Here is a 19455-nt window from a genome sequence, read left to right on the forward strand (position 1 = left end):
TGCCACGGAAGAGTATGTGGACAATATGGGAATATACAGAAGGGGTAATGTGACCAGAGGGAAGTGGAGGGTGTCTGGGAAAACTCTGTCAACTGTAAGCAAGTTATCAAAACCTTAGACCCAGGTAAAGGAAATTATTGGGTGTTCTTTCAGAGTGCACGGCTGAGCTTAACCTTTGACTTTCTCTTGACAGGGCTAATTTTTACAACTCCGTCGGGGCAGAGGTTAACTTGTAGATTCTATCTGGTGGCAATACCAACAATTTCTGTCTGGTGTGAAAGACAATCCCCAAGGTTCCGGTTACTGCCATCCTGGGCACTAACCAGATTTGTATTTAACCTAGCAATCTAACCCTAACGTCCCCTTATTAAATTGTCCGTACATACTTAGCTCTTCAAATTCTCAATGAAACCAATTGTAACTGGTTCTCTGGTTATTAACGAGTTGAATAAAAATCTTGGACACGTGTCCATTTCACATTTGAAAGAGAGCTATAATTTTCCTTTCTGAAAACTATACTTTATGCTTTATTTAAAAAAAAAATTTTTAATGTTTATTTTTGAGAGAGAGAGAGAGAGAGCAGGGGAGGGACAGAGAGAGAGGGAGATACAGAATCCGAAGTGGGCTCCAGGCTCTGAGCTGTCAGCACAGAGACGCACGCGGGGCTCGAACTCATGAGCCGTGAGATCATGACCCGAGCCCAAGTCGGATGCTTAACCAACTGAGCCATCCAGGCGCCCCTATACTTTATGCTTTAAAGAACTTTAAAGAACCACCCAGTGTTTGGAATGAGGGGAAGCTGGAATTTGGTAGCCCAGACATCTATCCAATCATTCATGTTAGACGCCTGCAAATTTTTAATACTGTCTCCTCCCCCACCCTCCATATCCAATTAAACACAAAATAGCTTGTAAATTTGGGGTTACAGATTCATGTCAGAGCTATCGTTGAGAAATTTATATTCTGGCTTCTGGAAGTAGCCAATTCCACATCAGAATCCCAGCTTACCACTTCCCAGCCACGTGGATTTTCGAGAGGTGACTTAACCTCCTGGGGTCTCGATGTCTCCATATACAAAACTGGATAATAAATAATGATTCCTACTTTGTAGGACAGCTATGAAAAATTAAATACAAAGAAGTACAGAAAATATTTAGCTCGGGGCTCCTGGCATAATACATGTTCAGTAGATACAGGTTAGTCATTCTTTTTGTTCTCTCCTTCTCTAAGGCATCCATCATTCCACGCCGAACCTGCCACATTTTCTCTTGATCTTCCTGCACCTCTCCCCTGGGCCCCTCTCGTCTAGCTCACAGCAGTCAGATGCATTTTAAAAACGTATGCCAGACCATGCCATTCCTCTGCTGAAAACCCTTCAAAGGCTTTGCTTTTTTTTTTTTTTTTTTTTTTTGAGAGAGAGAGAGAGAGCATGAGCAGGAAGAAGGGCAGAGAGAGAGAGGGAGTCACAGAATCCAAAGCAGGCCCTGCACTGTCAGCACAGAGCCCGACGCCAGGTTCGAACTCATCAGCCATGAGATCATGACCTGAGATGGAGTCAGCGCTTAAGGGGCTGAGGCGCCCAGGCGCCCTTAAGTTATTTAAGTTCTTAAGTTACAGAGATCAAAATGCTAACACACTCGGGGTTCTTCGTGCCTCTAGCCTCATCCTGCCCTGTTCTCCTGTCATTTGCTATGGTTTGAACCAGGGGTCGGCAAACTTTTTCTGTCAAGTGCCACATAGGACATGCATGGCCTCTGTCACAATTACTCACATCTGTTGATTTAGCAAGAAATCAATCATACAATAGACATAAATGTGTTCCAATACAACTTGCTTATGGAAATGGCAATTTAAATTTCATGTAATGTTCACGTACCATGAAATATTGTTCTTCTTATTCTTTTCAAGTATCTAAAAGTGCGTGAGCCACTCTTAGCTTGTGGGCTGCACAGAACAGGTGTGGTAGGGTAGATTTGGCCCACAGTGTGCAGTCTGCTGAGCCCAGGACAAACCACACGGGTCTTTCTCAGTTCCTGGCAGGAACCAAGCCTTCTTTGCATGTGCTCTCTTCCTTCTCCCTCTGTATTCAGTCAAGTCTTATTTCAAGTCTCGATTTAAAATTTTTGCCGGGGCGCCTGCGTGGCTCAGTCGGTTAAGCGTCTGACTTCAGCTCAGGTCATGATCTCGTGGTTGGTGAGTTCGAGCCCTGTGTCGGGCTCTGTGCTGACAGCTCAGAGCCTGAAGCCTGCTTCAGATTCTGTGTCTGCGCCTCCCCCACTCACGAAAGTGGAGAAGGAGAGCTGTCAGACACGCTCTGTCTCTCTTTCTCAGAAATAAACATTAAAAAAATAAAAATTTTTGTGAATCCTTTTATTTTATTTTCTTTTTTTTAGAGAGAGAGAGAGAGAGAGAGAAAACACCTGGAGCAGAAGAGGGCCAGAGAGAGAGGAAGAGAGAGAACCTCAAGCAGGCTCCATACGAGGGGCTTGATCTCACAACCCTGGGATCGTGACCTGAGGCGAAATCAACAGCTGGACACTTAACCAACTGACCCACCCAGGTGCCCCCAAATCTCAACTTAAATGTTGCTTCTTTACGACAACTCTCTTGATCTTCATAAAGCAGGTGACATCTTTCCACTACGCACTGTCATATGACGTTTCCCTCATAGCAGTTAATAATTTTATCAAGTAAATAAGTATTTAATTATTAGCTTAAGGTTCGCTCCCCTCCCAATACAGTGTCAGCTCTACGCTGGCAGGGGCCATATAGACTCCATCACAGCACGACCCCAGCGCAGGCTGGCGAAATGCCTCGCCCATGAAAGATACTCAGTAAACCTCTGCTGAATCAATATTTTATCTGTTTACGTTTATAAGTAATGTAAGGGCAGAGATCATGTTTATTTTTTCGCAATCCCTATTACTTGATCACGGTAAATCCTCAAGTATTTGTTGAAGGCGAAAATGGTGTAAGGTTTTACCACAGAATCCGACTGGTGCTCGCTTACAGTCAATTGCTGAAAAATACACAGCTGGGTGTAGGGTGGTTTTGAAGACAAAACAAGTGGAAACGAAGTAGCAGATGGGAGGCTTCCTCCATCTACCAAGATCCGACCGGGCAGAGAGCAGTCTGAATAATAAAGATGGGATGTGAGAGAACAGTTCAGCAGGTGATTGGACTGATTGGCGGGTGGGGGAAGGTTAAGAGAAACAGTCTTACCCGTAGGTATGAAAGAGTTTATTTCAGATTGAAGTGCTTTATAAAGGTTCAGCTAGCCCCATGATACGTCAGAACACTGGAAGCAAATTCCCCATGAGTTTTGCAGAAGGAGGAGCCACCAGCCCAGAGCAGAGCAGAAGGCGGCTGCGTTCTTGTAAGCCCTCAGAACTAGAACCCAGAACCAGACCACAGCATGGGAACGATAAACCACGTGGAACAAGGGATGGCCAGGTGACCAGCAGAGAACATCTGTAAGGCCAAGGAGGAGTAGCATAAGTACCAAACTGGATTTTAACAATACCTAAGATTCAGAGTGCTTCTGATCTCCTGGAAAAGTCTAAATAATTTCTCTCTCACAAAAAAAGAAGTCTAAGTTAAAAAAAAATTTTTTTTAATGTTTATTCATTTTTGAAAAAGAGAGAGAGAGAGAGAGAGAGAGAGAAAGCAAGCGGGGAGGGGCAGAGAGAGAGGGAGACACAGAAGGCAAAGCAGGCTCCAGGCTCTGAGCTGTCAGCACAGCGCCTGACGCAGGGCTCGAACCCACGAACCAGGAGATCATGACCTGAGCCAAAGCCAGACACTTAACTGACTGAGCCACCCAGGCACCCCTGGACTCTTTATGTCTTAAACATAAAGAAAATATTCTTTTTGTTTGTTTGTTTGAGAGAGAGGAGTGGAGAGAGGAGAGAGAATGAGAGAGAGAGAGAGAGAGAGAGACCACACGCATGGGGGAGGGGCAGAGGGTGGGAGAGAACCCAAGCAGGCTCCACATTCAGCATGGAGCCCCACTCTGGGCTCGATCTCACTACGGTGAGATCACCACCTGAGCCAAAATCAAAAGTCGGACATTCAACTGACTCAGCTACTCAGGGGCCCCCCAAATATTATTATAAATACCCTTGTCCCTGTGAGTTGGGGAAAGGTTGACTTTGTCCCAGTTCTACATTTAGGAAAACTGGCTGATGTTCAGTTTTTCATCCTACTTGAAAGAATAATTGTCTCATGGCAGGTTCTCATGAGGTCCCCAGACTTTTAGGTAAAACTATACTTGTGTTTTTATTGGCAATATTGATGTTTCATGACAGTATCAGTGGGAATAATCATTTGACCCTGCAAATAGTAGCATTTGCGCGCGCGCGCGCGCGCACACACACACACACACACACACACACTCTCACATGTGCACACGTGAAGGAAGATGACTGTGGCCGGCTTTTGGCATTTCCGAAGTGGTTAAAATTAGTATCCTACTGCTTTTGAATTTTTTTTTTTTTTCAACGTTTATTTATTTTTGGGACAGAGAGAGACAGAGCATGAACGGGGGAGGGGCAGAGAGAGAGGGAGACACAGAACCGGAAACAGGCTCCAGGCTCTGAGCCATCAGCCCAGAGCCCGACGCGGGGCTCGAACTCCCGGACCGCGAGATCGTGACCTGGCTGAAGTCGGAGGACGCTTAACTGACTGCGCCACCCAGGCGCCCCGGGGTCCCACTGCTTTTGAAAGATACCAAATTTGAAGGCTTCAAACCTTCTTTGCCTTATTTTATAGGTTCTAAACATACAACTTTGGCCTGAGATAAACATAAGGCAGAGCACGTGGTACAAAGTGGTCACCACAGAAATACATCTACCGTGATCACTCTAAGATTCCAACAAGTTCCAAGAATTCACAAAGTACAATTTATACTTTACGTAGATGATATCGTCTACACTTTTGTAGATTATATCGTCTCATTTTATAAGCATCCACCCTTGTTTGGGGAGTGCCCATAAAGGACTGCCAGCGGAAGGATTACGTTGGAGTTTTCTAGTGGTTAAGTCATCACAGCTATAAATAGTCATAAGATTAAAAGTTATCCTCAGTGATTCTGAAGGACAAAATTATGATGAGCTAATTTTTCACATTTAATAACAAGTTTTTGGAAGAGGGAGAGGCACAAATATTAAAGGTCAGTTTGTAGGAGTCTCCAATATGCTTCTGAGAAAATTTTTAAGCTAGTTACACGTAGGGAAAATTTCCTGCAAAAGGGGTTCAAGCAATTTGTACGCTGAAAAGAAACTACCACCGCCATTCGAGCTGCTGTCTAGCAGATGTTTCTTCCTTAATAGTGTACCGCTAAACAGTACTAACATTTGGTAACTCAAAGAATTTTCTAGAAGACAATAAGTTCCTTGGAGGTGCAAATAATTGCTTTCTCTTCTATACTAAGCAAAATTCCTGGAGGAAATAAGTAACTATCGTTACAGTTATCATTTTTCTCTTTGGATCTTTGGATATGTATCCTACTTTGGGACACTATGCAAGTAAATTGTGTGTGTGTGTGTATGTGTACGTGTGTGTATGTGTATATATGTACCTGTGTATATGTGTGTGGGGGGGTGGTGTGTGAAAAGTTGGGGAAATCTAAAGAGAATCAGAGTTTCCAGAGCAGTAACAATCTGACAACAATGTAGCAACACCTTGTGGCCAGAAGAGGTAATCCCCATGCTAAATTAAAGAAACAATTTCATTCTTTGAAAATGGATTAGGACTATAGCAGATTTTTGGGGTATGTTTTAATGGGAAATCTTTTATTGAATGCCATAAGGCAAATAAATGTAGAACAAATTCTCAGAAAGAGAGAATGTAATCCAGGAACAATATAAATCTAGCAAAAATAGTCGAACATATTTGGTCTGCTACAAGTGAAGACAAGATATTGTGGAAACACGATTTGAGATGAAAAGCAGGAATGAAAGTGACCTCAGGAATCCTGAGACATTTGCTTTAATCACCTTACCACTGAAGAGTAAAGAATCACGGGAATGATTTAATTTTTTTCTTCCAACTTTATTTTCCATCAGTTTCTCATTAGCCATGCCCCTCCCAAGTCTCCCAGGGAATCGGTGAATATTAATTAGCATAACCTAGTCGCAACACAGATAGAAGGCTGATAGAGCCAAGACCTGGAGAAATTCTGAATTTTTCTATCATCTACACTTGAAAGCAGAAGCCTCATCATAAATAAAACAGTTTCTTTTAAATTATGTGGGACCCACAAGACAGCACAGTCAGTGGTCCCCCAAGTTACACTTTGGCTAAAAAGCAAACATCCGAAGAGATCCTGAAAAAAGATCTTTTTTTCCTCCAGAGAGGTCAAAGGTAAAGGGAGGAGGGACCCACACACAGCCTGCTTCCACTACATCAAACCAAATAATCAATAACGTATACTGTGTACTCACCATGGCCACACATCAGCGATTTTCTGACTAACTGAGGGCATTGGCAATAATCCAAAAAGTCACATTATGTTGGGAGGTTTCCAGTAGTTTGTGATAAGTAATTTTATGAGACAATGTATACATAGTTTATATAAAAGAAAAGTGTTGTTGGGGTACCCGGTGGCTCAGTCGGTTAAGCGTCTGGCTTCAGCTCAGGTCATGATCTCGCGGTTCATGAGTTCAAGCCCTGTGTCGGGCTCCGTGCCAACAGCTCAGAGCCTGGAGCCTGTTTCAGATTCTGTGTCTCCCTCTCTCTCTGCCCCTCCCCTGTTCATGCTCTGTCTCTCCCTGTCTCAAAAATAAATAAATGTTAAAAAAGAAAAAAATCTCATCCTGCCGTCTCTTCCCGGGCTGGAGACAACAAAGAAGCCCATCACACAGATGACATTCAAAACTCTTGCGACACACGCAGACGAGCGCATACCTGAAGGTAAGCTGATGCGATGTCCGTCTTTGAGCTTTAACCGACTCCGCCTGAACTTTCCCTTCCTCTTCTTGACGTTGGGCTTCTCCTGGTTTAACTGGAAGATCAAAATGTTGAGCTCCCGCTCCAGCACGTCGATCTCCCGCTCGGCCAGCTGCTGCTCCCGCCGCTTGAGCAGCGCCTCCTGGGACTTCTGCTGGAGGGCGGCCCGGGTCAGCTCCTCCTCGCGGGACCGCAGCTCCTGGGGCACAGAGCACGCGTGTAAGCAAGAAGCGGGGGTGGCTCTTCTCCAGCTCAGCCCCCCGCCGCCCCGGTCCTCCCGGGGCAGCAGCCTTGGCAATCAGGACAGCGGGAGCTAAGACCTCCCCGGCCCAGCACCGACTCAGACTACAAGCAATGCGCCTGCGCTCTGCGCCCTGAGTCTCATGGTCCCCAAAAGGCGTCACCAATTTTTCGAACCCGATTTTAACACTTCTCCCTCCTCATCGCTGGCCCTCGCGATCACCTGACACGGAAAGTGTTCAGTAACACAGAGCAACAGAGGACAGAGGTGATCAACCCATTTCCCAAATAAAGCCAAACGGTAAGACTTGACTGATTAAAGGAGAATCATTCTACTCATGAAAGACCACAGTTCAGATTTCTCTACCTGGGAAGAACTTCGTTGGGTTATTTAAGGATTTGCTTAGGGGTTAAAACATCGCGGTGGAGAGATTCCAGGAACAACAAAGCTAATGGGTCAGAAGGCAGCGGAAGGCCCGAGAGAAATGAAAATGAGCATCCCTAAAATTGTAAGCCCCTGGAAAATGAATTTTTCAGGACCCCATGGATGAATGAGAAGTATCACTTCTGACACAGATCGCATGAATTAGCTCATGAAGGCCGCTCTGTCACAATTAAAGTCTAACTTCCAAAACTTGGCTTTGGTTTCAGAATTATTTAGCTTCATAGAAAGCCCATGGATTAAAGAATACAGTTAATCCTTGAAGAACACTGAGTTGGGAGCATTGACCCTCCCCACCCCCACCTTGCCATGGAAAATCCATATATAACTTTTGAGCCTCCAAAACATAACCACTAATAATAGCCTACTGTTGCTGAGAAGTCTTACCAACCACACAGTCAATTAACACGTATTTTGTATGTTACATGTATTACAGAGTGTATTCTTACAATAAACGAAGCTATAGAAAAGAAAATGTTTAATAATAATGGAGAGAAGATATATTTACAGTCCTGTACTGTGTTTATTGAAAAAAGCCACATATAAGTGGACCCACATAGTTTAAACCTGTGTTGTTCAAAGACTGTTCCTATTAGGAAAAAAGTACTCAATAGTAAAACCAAGAACTCTACCAAGTTTTAAAATCATACTTCCACTCTTATTTCATTTCTATATAATGGTATGTGTGTCTTTTTTTTTTTTTTAATGTTTACTTATTTTTGAGACACAGAGCGTGAGCGGGAGAGGAGCAGAGAGAGAGGGAGACACAGAATCGGAAGCAGGCTCCAGGCTCTGAGCTGTCAGCACAGAGCCCGACGCGGGGCTCGAACTCACGAGCGATGAGATCACGACCGGAGCCGAAGTCGGATGCCTACCCATCGAGCCACCCAGGCGCCCCTAAAATGTTCTCTTCTTTACCAGAGACATAAATGTTCCTTTTAGTGCTGAACTTCTTTGTCTTCTTGATTGCCCTGCTACTCAATCAAGCAGTCATACTGAAATCAAGGCACTTGCAAACTTTTATTTACACTGCTCCAGAAAATTTAATCTTAGACTGTCCTAACACCAGAAGCTTTGTTAGAAACTATAGATGCCATCTCAGATGTAGCTTTGAGCTAGGAGCTGTGAGAGCTCCGAGGACTGGTCAAACATATCACACTTTATATAAGCAGCCACACTTGATACAGCCCATGTCAAGAATACTGATACAGAGAAAAACAAAACAAAACAAAAAAACCAAAACACTCTAAAATAGAGGTTCATGGAAGAAACCAGAGCTGAGGCATGGGATTAAAATGTCAACTCAAGTCTGCTAATCCCTTGGACTTTTTATAGAAGGGCTCAATGAATATATGGAGGCTGTCAGTTTACAATTATCACAGAGGAAAAACAGAAGACCCTCATTCCGTAAATAAATATAATAATATCAAGAAGAGACTGAGGAGTTCTAAAAAAAACCATAAAAAATTATTTATTCAGATCAAACGAATTCTGAATTTATTGTTAATTTACAAAGTGGGCTGAAATTCACCTTTGAAACATTCTTAAAATTTGCTTTTTCTAAACAAAGCTCACAAAATTGCAAAAGATTTACTTAACACCGGTTGATATTCAAGTCACTTCTGCTAATATGTACCAGCTGATTCTTACTTATAAGCAGATCAGTATTTCTTCGTTACATTACGCCGGACGTAAATTACTATATACTACATGAAAGGAAAAGAAAATGAAGAAAATGCTACATACTAGAAAAAATTCTGAAATCTGTTATATAACTGATGGCTTTTTCCAACCAGTTTGTCCAAACTGGAGATCTTACCGTCGTGTATTTGGGGACAGAAGATACTTTCCAGTCAACTTTCAATGTCTAACTCATTACTGTCTGCCCTTTTGTTAAGATATTACTTTTCAGTGGTGTTGATATCAATCCAATTAGCTATTATGGAATGAAATGGCATAAGGTACAGATAAGGCCAGCAAATTCAATTAGGCTTTTTGTGTGTTACTACTACAATAATTGAAGAAGAAACCATTTTTAATTCTGGGTCCCGGGCGAAAATGTGGATCCCCTGGCCATGACTTTATAAATTAAAAACAAACAAACACTTGCCCGAGACTTAAGAGAAAAAAAATAAGATCAAAGAGAAAACAGCCAAAGTACTCTTCTTTCTGAATGCATTTTAAAACATTCAAAAGTAAAAGAAAAAAAAAAGGCTGGAGTATTAGAACCCCTTCGAATACTTTGAAATTATGAAGCATACACAAAAATTCTTTCGGTTGCTGAGATTTCTAAGCAGTAATATCTGTTTAATTGCTTGGCACAGGCCAGTCTAGTAATGGCAAATCCAGATTCCTGGCAGATGTTAATCATTAATGGCGGTATGTCTTCCAATAGTGGTTCAAAAACAGGTGCATGGACCCAGTGCACAAAGACAGACACACAAAGATAAGAAGCCAGGAATTTAGGGAGGAACCGATATCCGTGGAGGCTACAGTTTACTGAGTAACGCAGAGCACAGCCAAGTTACTGACCATTAATTCCAAGTCTGACGCCTCCTACCTTAAGCAATCAGTGAACGAGAAAGGGAGATAGTGCACGTACACCCTGCTCTCGACTCTGTCGAGAAAGACGCAAGTAGAAGAAACCTTTGAGCAAAATCCAAGAACAAAAAACCCCCAAAAAGCATTATAGATTCTCTTCAATTTTGAGTCAAAGGCTCATACGATACCATAAATGTGGTATTTCAAGGAGCACTGCACAGATATCACATAAACAGAGAAAGTAAGGACGCCATGAGAGGACAGCTCAAAAATGATTCCAAAGAATAATAAAGAAACTACTGTAAACCCCCACATGGAGAAAGGGAAGACACGCATTCTTGAAGGATGCTTTTTGACTTTTATACAATGTAAAGTAAGAATTCATTCACTGGATATCCTTCTATCTGGCAGTGTCATGAATAATTATCAATAATTTAAAATAAGTAAATTAGATAAAAATCATCGTTATTAATAACATCACCTCTAAATTTTAAATCCTGTGACTTCTTTTATTTTTCCTCTAAGTTCACTCCCATTCCCCAAAATCTTTTTTTTTTTTTAATTTTTGCTATTAAACATCTAAGAATTCCTGAAAACAATTTGGGGAAGTGTGAAAACAAAACAAAACAAATCAGTATTTTTCTCTACCATGTTAAGTCAACGAAATGTATTAAAGTTTCCAAGAAACTATTAATAATATCGCAGAAAGTAATCCTTCGATGAAACACAAGATTTAAAAGCTAATCTGGCCGGTCATTTTCAAGCATTTTCCTGCTCAGAGGAGCCCAGTTTCCCGAACGACTGGGCCAGGGATTGGCAGCGGCTGTTAGAAGCTGCTCTGGTTCCAATCAAAGCCACCGCTTTCTTTGGCACTTGCCAAGTAATGGGCACTGCTCTGAGCCCTGTGCACACACCACCGGGTTAAGCCCCACACCACCCCAGGGAGCCGGCAGCGTGACTGTGACCTTTAATGGGGAGGAGGCGAGCAGGGAGGGAAGAGCCCCGGGTCCAGCCAGCTGTCTGGCTCCAGTCGTAACCGCTTCGCTAGACTGCTATGGATTTTGGCACTCTGCTAAAAACTTATATTAAAAAAAGGGAGGGGGAAGGAGTCTATCGTTGTTTTTAGAATCCCGTTTCGATATCCCCTTTCGTCTGTGTGGCTCCCTCGAGGGAAGGAAGCTGAATGCAGTCTACTGAGCCACCGTCTGCTCTAAGCGTCAGAAAGTTGTTGATTCCCAAACCACATTTTTTTATATTAAATATAATTTATTGTCAAATTGGTTTCCTTGTAAAACCCAGTGCTTATCCCAACAGGTGCCCTCTTCAGTGCCTATCACCCACTTTCTCCTCTCCCCCACCCCCCATCAACCCTCAGTTTGTTCTCAGTATCTAAGAGTCTCTTATGGTTTGCCTCTCTCCCTCTCTGTAATTTTTCCCCTTCCCCTCCCCCATGGTCTTCTGTTAAGTTTCTCAAGATCCACATATGAGTGAAAACATATCGTATCTGTCTTTCTCTGCCTGACTTATTTCACTTAGCATAATACCCTCCAGTTCCATCCACATTGCTGCAAATGGCCAGATTCCATTCTTTCAAATTTTCAATTTTCTCATTGCCAAGTAGTATTCCATTGTATATAGAAACCACATCTTCTTTATCCATTCATCACTTGATGGACATTTAGGCTCTTTCCATAATTTGTCTATTGTTGAAGGTACTGCTATAAACATTGGGGTACAAGTAAGTGCCCCTATACATTAGCATTCCTGTATCCCTTGGGTAAATTCCTAGTAGTGCTATTGCTGGGTCATAGGGTAGATGTATTTTTAATTTTTTGAGGAACCTCCACACTGTTTTCCAGAGCGGCTGCACCAGTTTGCATTCCCACCAACAGCGCAAGAGGGTTCCTGTTTCTCCAGACCACATTTTATTATTAAAAAAAATTCTTTTTAACATTTATTTATTATTGAGAGAGAGAGAAACACACACACAGAGCATGAGCAGGGGAGGGGCAGACAGAAGGGGAGATACAGAATCCAAAGCAGACTCCAGGGTCTGAGCTGTCAGCACAGAGCCTGATGCAGGGCTTGAACTCACAAACTGCGACATCATGACCTGAGCCGAAGTTGGTCACTCAACCAACTGAGCCACCCAGGCGCCCCACCAGACCACATTTTAATCCCTGGAGCTTTGACCCAAGAGGCCCTACTTCCAAACTCTGCAACATGAACCCTCTGAGTTCTTCCAGTATTCCAGGGTAGCCCCTGCAATTACCATTCCCTTCTGTGCCCCTTCTGTTCTTTGTCCAGACTTGATTTCCAGGTCCTCCTTCTGCCTTCCAGGCCATCTTCCTTGGGAGGCTCTTTAAAACCTGATGCCAACAGTCAAACCCACTGTCTAAGGCTGCATCTGCCGGTTTTGTATTTTCCAACTTACAAAATACTGAAAAATCTAAGAAGGGGCTGAATTACCTAAGTCTACTACTTGAAAAAAAAAAATGACTTCAGGAAAAAATAAGTGACTTCAGCAGTTTACATATTTCTCTCTAACCTTTATTTTAATCACTTAAAATTAGGAAATATTTAAAATATACTACAATCAGAGAGAACAGCAAATACCCATACACTCACTGTCAATATTTGACAGATGCTAAGGTTTTACCTCATCCGTTTCAGATCTGCTAAAGTCTCATGTGCAGCATGCTCTAAACTCTCTCCTCTCCCTCTTCTTGTCTGCGGTTCCTTGGTTGCCCCGTAACCCTCCCTCATCCAGACCTTCAGACTTTCGGTACATCTGAATGGCACTGGTTTATGTGTTTTACCAATTTCCATAAATGGTACCTAGCATAACTATCCTTCTGCAACTCACTTTTTCCACTCAATTTTACATTTGAGATTTATCCTCGTTGCAACATGTAGCTAGAATTCATTCATTTTGACTGGTTTGAAGATTTCCAGTCCGAATCAATACTGAATATACTGAATCAATACACAGTAGTTTGGGCATCTGTTCCCTGTTCATGGATACTGAGGCCAATCCCAGGTTTTCACTATCACAAACCACGCTTCAGTGAACAACCAAAACTTCCCCGGGCACACATGTGGGCGTCCCTCAAGAATATGTAAGTAGAAGTTAAACAGCTGAGTTGTAAACCTCTTCGACGGCATAAGATTCAGAACAGATTTCCAATACATACATCTAAGTTCCCTGTTTCCCTTGAGTAATAATGGTGATAATGATAATCGCTAGTATCACTCACCTACTAGAATACATTGCAGGTTAGAATACATTCAGGATATTAAGAAACTTTGCGTAGGTTAATGTAACGTATTTATTTACTATCTACCATGTGCTGAGTACTCTGTTCAATGCCGTGGATGAAAATGACCAAGAATAAGATAGTGTAGCTGACTAACATATTATCTAGCAGAAATGGCAAACCAAGAAGTCAGACTCAGCGCCAGCTGAGTGTGGGATGCTGTGACACACAGCTTATCTGGTGCATCTGGGTGAGGGGAGGGAGCTACAAAGGACTCACAGCCAAGGAGCCAGCAACTGTGAGGTGGGGCGAGAAGCTAAGGAGGGGACAGTATTCTGGACCCACAAGAGCATGTATCTGGAGACCGAAGGTCAAGAGTGTGGTGGCATCAGAGGAACTGAATGGAATTCAGGACGGTTGGGACACAGTGAGGCTACATATGGAAGGACAAAGGAAATTAATAAGGCAAAGAAATTGGCCGCTGAAGAAGGATGCTCAGATTTGCATTGTAAAAGGGCCACTGGAGGTGAGGGGACCAACTGGGGGAGCAAGACTGGACGAAGGGCAACCAGGTGGGATGCTGTTGCAGTGACGCAGGTGGTAAAGCAAGGACAACAGGGATTAGGGGAGGGATTCCCACTGATGGTCTCTGTCACACAGGAGACCACCAGAAACATCTTCAAAGCCCTTGGAGGCCGGGTACCAATGAGAACAGTAATCTGTCCGTCACAGAAAGAAGAAAGCAGAATGAAAGAAGATCGGGTGGGGGTGAGGGGTGGGTTCTGACTTCGGTGTTTGGCTGGAAAATGGTGCCAAGATCCACGTCTAGCCCCTTTTAAAAACTTGTCCACAAGATCCCAGACCCCTAGCCTGCCGTTCTAAGAAAAGAGACTGTCGTAATTATCTTTGTATCCCAGGACTCTAATACTGCTCCCAGCACACAGTACATAGTCAGTACATGTTTGCTGGGAAAACACAAAACAGAACATAACCTTGAAACTCACAACAGTTTCCCCATGGCCACGGTTTTAAGTTGTATGTACTTTTTAGAAAACAATTTGCACGTTGGGGAGACCCTGTGACATGCCTGGGAGTGATTCCCAATTCAGTAAGACAACAGTAGACCTAAGCTTCTCAAAGACAGAATCTGGGCATGCGATGTCTTGGTGTCACGCACAGTATTATAAAAACCAGGTCAAGAAATGTTTATGCATGGGGCGCCTGGGTGGCTCAGTCGGTCAAGCGTCCGACTTCAGCTCAGGTCACGATCTCGCGGTCTGTGAGTTCGAGCCCCGCGTCGGGCTCTGCACTGACAGCTCAGAGCCTGGAGCCTGTTTCAGATTCTGTGTTTCCCTCTCTCTCTGCCCCTCCCCCGTTCATGCTCTGTCTCTCTCTGTCTCAAAAATAAATAAACGTTAAAAAAAAAAAAAGAAATGTTTATGCACATATATTCAAACCACAGCTTGTTATTCCCTCTTTGCACTTGGGTTGACCATAGGCCTTTAGTATTACAGTCAATATAAAAGTCTAGACATGTAATACAGAGCCTCTCTGCCTAAGTCCAAGTTACTCTAGCATGAGGGAATGATTCTCAGCCATGTTTTAATGTTGTAAATTTGAATCAGCAAGTGGGCTCTTTATTTAGCAAAGCATTACTGCCCTCTTAAAAAAGAATTCTACTATTTTAGAATCACAAATGTATGAGGTATAAAAATTCCTTCCTGGACAACTGCATGGCTTTGTAAAGGTTATCAAAAACCTGCGATGTTGTACTTTAGCCCAGACATTTCTTGCACATACAAACAGAACTTAACCTCTCGGATAATTATACACTTTGGACGGGCAGAATAAGGCTTGATTCATCAAAATGCTCAAGTACTACAAAAGGGTCTTCAAAAAATTAGTGCTGAACCTATAGCACAGAACCGTGCTGTAAAGTTGGGGTTCTTAGGGGCCATGAAGTCACTGTGTCACCAAAGGAGACCATGCTAATTGCATTCACTTCCCAACCAGTCTGCCTTCCAATAGGGTATACCTTTACTTCTCCTAGTTCACTGTGTATGTGGTGGCATAAATGCAGCATCAGGTATGTTTCACTTAGATGTTTATTTAGTGCTTCTTAAAATAAACAAACCAACCAGAACTTAACTCATCATACTAAAAGGTTCAAAAATTACACTTTCCCAGTTTCTCCAGGAAAGCACTGCTTTGGAGATAAAAGGGTGTGTGTGTGTGTGTGTGTGTGTGTGTGTGTGTGTATGTATGGGGGGGGGTGTCTAGCCTAAGAAAGGCTTTAAAAATTTTTTTTTTTCAACGTTTATTTATTTTTGGGACAGAGAGAGACAGAGCATGAACGGGGGAGGGGCAGAGAGAGAGGGAGACACAGAACCGGAAACAGGCTCCAGGCTCTGAGCCATCAGCCCAGAGCCCGACGCGGGGCTCGAACTCACGGACCGCGAGATCGTGACCTGGCTGAAGTCGGACGCTTAACCGACTGCGCCACCCAGGCGCCCCAGAAAGGCTTTAAAAGATATAGTCAATAACTTTAAAAAGACACCTTTGTGGCAAACTGTGACATTTATAGAGTACTACATGCCATCAAGGAATTACTGTTACTTTTTGAGATAATAATGGCAAGAAAGTTATTTCTAAAATTCTTACCAGTTAGAGATGCCTGTTTTAAGATTTAAGGGTAAAAGGACATGAATTGAGGATTTAATTTGTTCCATTTTTTTAAAAAAAAGATGATAATGGGACTAAGAGATGTACAAAATGACAAAATACTGACAGTTACTAAAGCTGGTTAATTTATACCAAGGACTCAGTATGCTGTTCTCTCTTCTTTTAATTTTTTTTTTTTTTTTTTTTTTACTTTTGAAAATTTCCCTAACAAAAGATTGTTTCTTTTCCAAAGATACATTTTGAGGACACTTCTGTTTTGCTTCGTTTTAGCCGGAAGGTAAGAATCAGTAACTATTCACGTCTGAAAATCTTTTACAATAGTGCTAACCGTGTTCTTGACTCATGTTTTCCATAATCCTCGCAAATGCGGGTATCTTCTGCAATGACTGTATCTCTCTCACCTTTTCCTTTGTTCTCAGTTCATCAAACATTTGCTGAATTTCTAGCTTCCAGTCATCTTGCATGGAATGAAAAGATTCCTGAGGCAGGTCAGTCATAACTGCCTTTTCAATAGCAGTCAGTTGTTCAAGGATTAAGGGAAATGATGGACGAATGTGAGGGTCTTGTTGCCAGCACTCTAAAATAAACAAGAACCACATTAATTCCGTTTCTTAGCACAGCCCAGATTTTCAGCCCATGCTGATGGTGTCTACTGAAGATCTGAAAAATCAACTGATGACGATTTTGAAAATTTTATTTTACACAGCATCCAGGTCAGTGGCACGTATGTAACATTTGCTGTTAGGTAAGGCTCTTGTGGTTTCTCTTATACGACATGAATACTGGATGTGTGCGCTCCATGCTTCACCATGAACTGTGTGTATCAGGGGCCTAAGCTGCCCGGCCGGTGATTTACAGGTACGGAGTTCTAGAACTTGGCCCAAGAAACCCGAAATCTCTAAAATGTTATAATCACGTGAGAGGTTCTAAGAAATGGCCTCGTAATGAAGGAAGGTAACTAGCTGCCTACAAAAGGAGTCAGTTAATTTTTAAAAGCTAAACATCAAATAGATAAGGTCATGGCAAAACCACGCCGGTTAAGATCGTAAAACATTTTTGATCATTAGGTGGAATTTAAAATAGCAGAATGGAGCCAACTAAATTCTGTCTTTGAACTTTAGTGCTGTACTTGGTGAAAACTTTATTACCATTCGGTTGGATTTTGTACATAAATGAGTCACTGATAAAACCGGATTGTTTTTTAAAAAGTGACTTAATCCATCAATGCTTTACCTGATGTCTCAGATTGAAGACAAGGTTTCGGATTCATAAAATGGTATAGCTGCTTAAAAGCATCTGAAAATTAGAATCACTGCTGTACCCAAAGTATCCAAAAGTACCCTTTTGGATACAAAATGCACAGATGTTCTCCTGAGCGGTTCCCCTTGCCTCCACAGACCCACAGAAACAGGGGGGGCACAGATACCTTTCATGAGCTTGGCAAACGGCTCAGGGCAGGTGGAAGGAATGGGCAAAGTGAGCTTATTGACGGCTACTCCGTAAGCCACAGCAAGCCCATCGATGCCACGGTAGGGGACTTCTCCTGTGAGCAGCTCCCACAGCAGGACTCCATAGCTGGAAAGCAAAATTGCCATGGAGTTAAATGGGTCAAAGGGTGTCTTTTTCTTCCAAACACAAGGGGTGGGATAAATGCATCTGAGCCCTCATTCAGCCCCGACTAAAAATCTTCCCTTCTGGGACGCCTGGGTGGCTCAGTCAGTAGAGCGTTGGACTCCCTTAATTTTATTTATTTATTTTTTAACAACTGATCTCGCATTTTATTTAAGTTGTTATTTATTTTGAGAGAGAGAGAGAGAGAGAGAGAGAGAGAATCCCAAGCAGGCTCTGACCGTCAGCACACAGCTCAATGTGGGGCTCGAACCCACGAACTGTGAGTTTATGACCTGAGTGAAAATCAAGACTCGGATGCTTAACGGACTGAGCCACCCAGGTACCCCTAGCGTCAGACTCTTGATTTTGGTTCAGGTCATGATCTCATGGTTTGTGGGTTCGAGCCCCATGTGGAGCTCCACGCTGGCTATGGACCCTGCTTGAGATTCTCTCTCTCTGCCCCCACCCTCCCTCATGCACTCTCTCTCTCAAAAAAAAAAAAAAAAAAAAGACCCTTCTCTTCCAACAAACCCTTTAGTGGCACGTATTCCAAGGTGCGAGGTGGGGTCTTCCAGTGAACCCCCTGTTTAAACACACACAGGTACACACCTTCCCAGAAATCAGTTATGCATTAATTACAGGAATTAAAACTATATAATAAATAGGAAGCATAGAAGCAATACATAACTGAGCTAAACGGATCCAGAACCAGGCCACACTTTGATGTGGCGTTTTGACGTTTCTCCTTCTATCTCATTTTTCCACATCGGGATTAAACCTCTTGAGGACTGTCAGGTCACTGAAGACATTAGCCCCACAGAAATCTCACGTTATGCACCACAGGACTTAGAACCATGTTGACTATTTTTAAATGGTTGTTTTGAAATTGTTCATCTTTCTGCCTCTCCCTTTATATCTTAAGAGTTGTGTTCCTAATATTTCTACCATATTGCTTAAAAGTAATGGACAAAAAAGCAAAAAAAAATCAGCATGGGCCTCCCGGTGCCCACTAGTGGGACAAAACATCTCTTTTTTGTAACTCTGTATCCATTGGTACCTTAGTTTCCCTTTATAGTCTGCAAAACATGAAGTACAAATTAGCTTTTGTTAATACATGAAATATCAGCCACTCCAGACATCCCATTTGATTTTAAATCGAAACACACAGGCAGGTAAGGGATGGTCATGTTTTTTTTGTTTTTTTTTTTTAATTCTACTCACATAACAAGTACGGTCCTATTTACTTTTCTAATCTTTGAAAAAATCATTACCTTTACGTTTTAAAAAAACCATTTGAAATTTAGAGTGGTAACTTGATTCTCATTTCTTATGTTTGTTGCTTATATATAATGTGTAGACATAGTTTTAAAGACAGCAGACAGAAGGTAGAAAAATATGCCTAAAGAAAAGACCACACAGCTCAGAACAGCACCAAAAAAGCATTTAACTTTGGCTTTAGACTTGCTTTCTGAGTCTCATTAGATTATTTTCTGATCTAAAGAGATGCGGGGGACTCAGAGCATCACAAATATAATAGAAGAAGCCCTTCATGAAGGTGTGGTCTGCAAAAAGCTGGAAACTCTCTGGACTCCAGGCTCAGATCATCCCGGATACAATAACCTCTCATTTACAGACTTCTCCGTTAGTGTCTATTGGACTCTAGACACTATACCGAAAACGTTCAGAATAAGAATGTAGCCATGGCGGAATGTGCCCAATCAATGAGGCCTTAGG

At 42.5% G+C, this 19455-nt stretch overlaps 1 protein-coding gene across 1 annotated transcript in view; it reads right to left on the reverse strand.

The window, feature by feature from the left end:
- The window catches only part of MAP3K21 (mitogen-activated protein kinase kinase kinase 21), a 61214-nt gene that overhangs the window by 20056 nt on the left and 21703 nt on the right, over nucleotides 1-19455 (reverse strand). Inside the window, exons 3-5 of the mRNA XM_047088755.1 lie at nucleotides 17537-17685; nucleotides 16512-16687; nucleotides 6907-7147 (exon numbers count right to left, since the gene is read on the reverse strand). Coding sequence (XP_046944711.1) covers nucleotides 6907-7147; nucleotides 16512-16687; nucleotides 17537-17685 — 566 coding nt within the window. The remainder of the gene's footprint in view (nucleotides 1-6906; nucleotides 7148-16511; nucleotides 16688-17536; nucleotides 17686-19455) is intronic.

This window comes from Lynx rufus, unplaced genomic scaffold (genome assembly GCF_022079265.1).
Source record: "Lynx rufus isolate CCGP_SWC_20201006 ecotype Redwood Valley unplaced genomic scaffold, mLynRuf1.p SCAF_25, whole genome shotgun sequence".
Classification (NCBI taxonomy): Eukaryota; Metazoa; Chordata; class Mammalia; order Carnivora; family Felidae; genus Lynx; species Lynx rufus.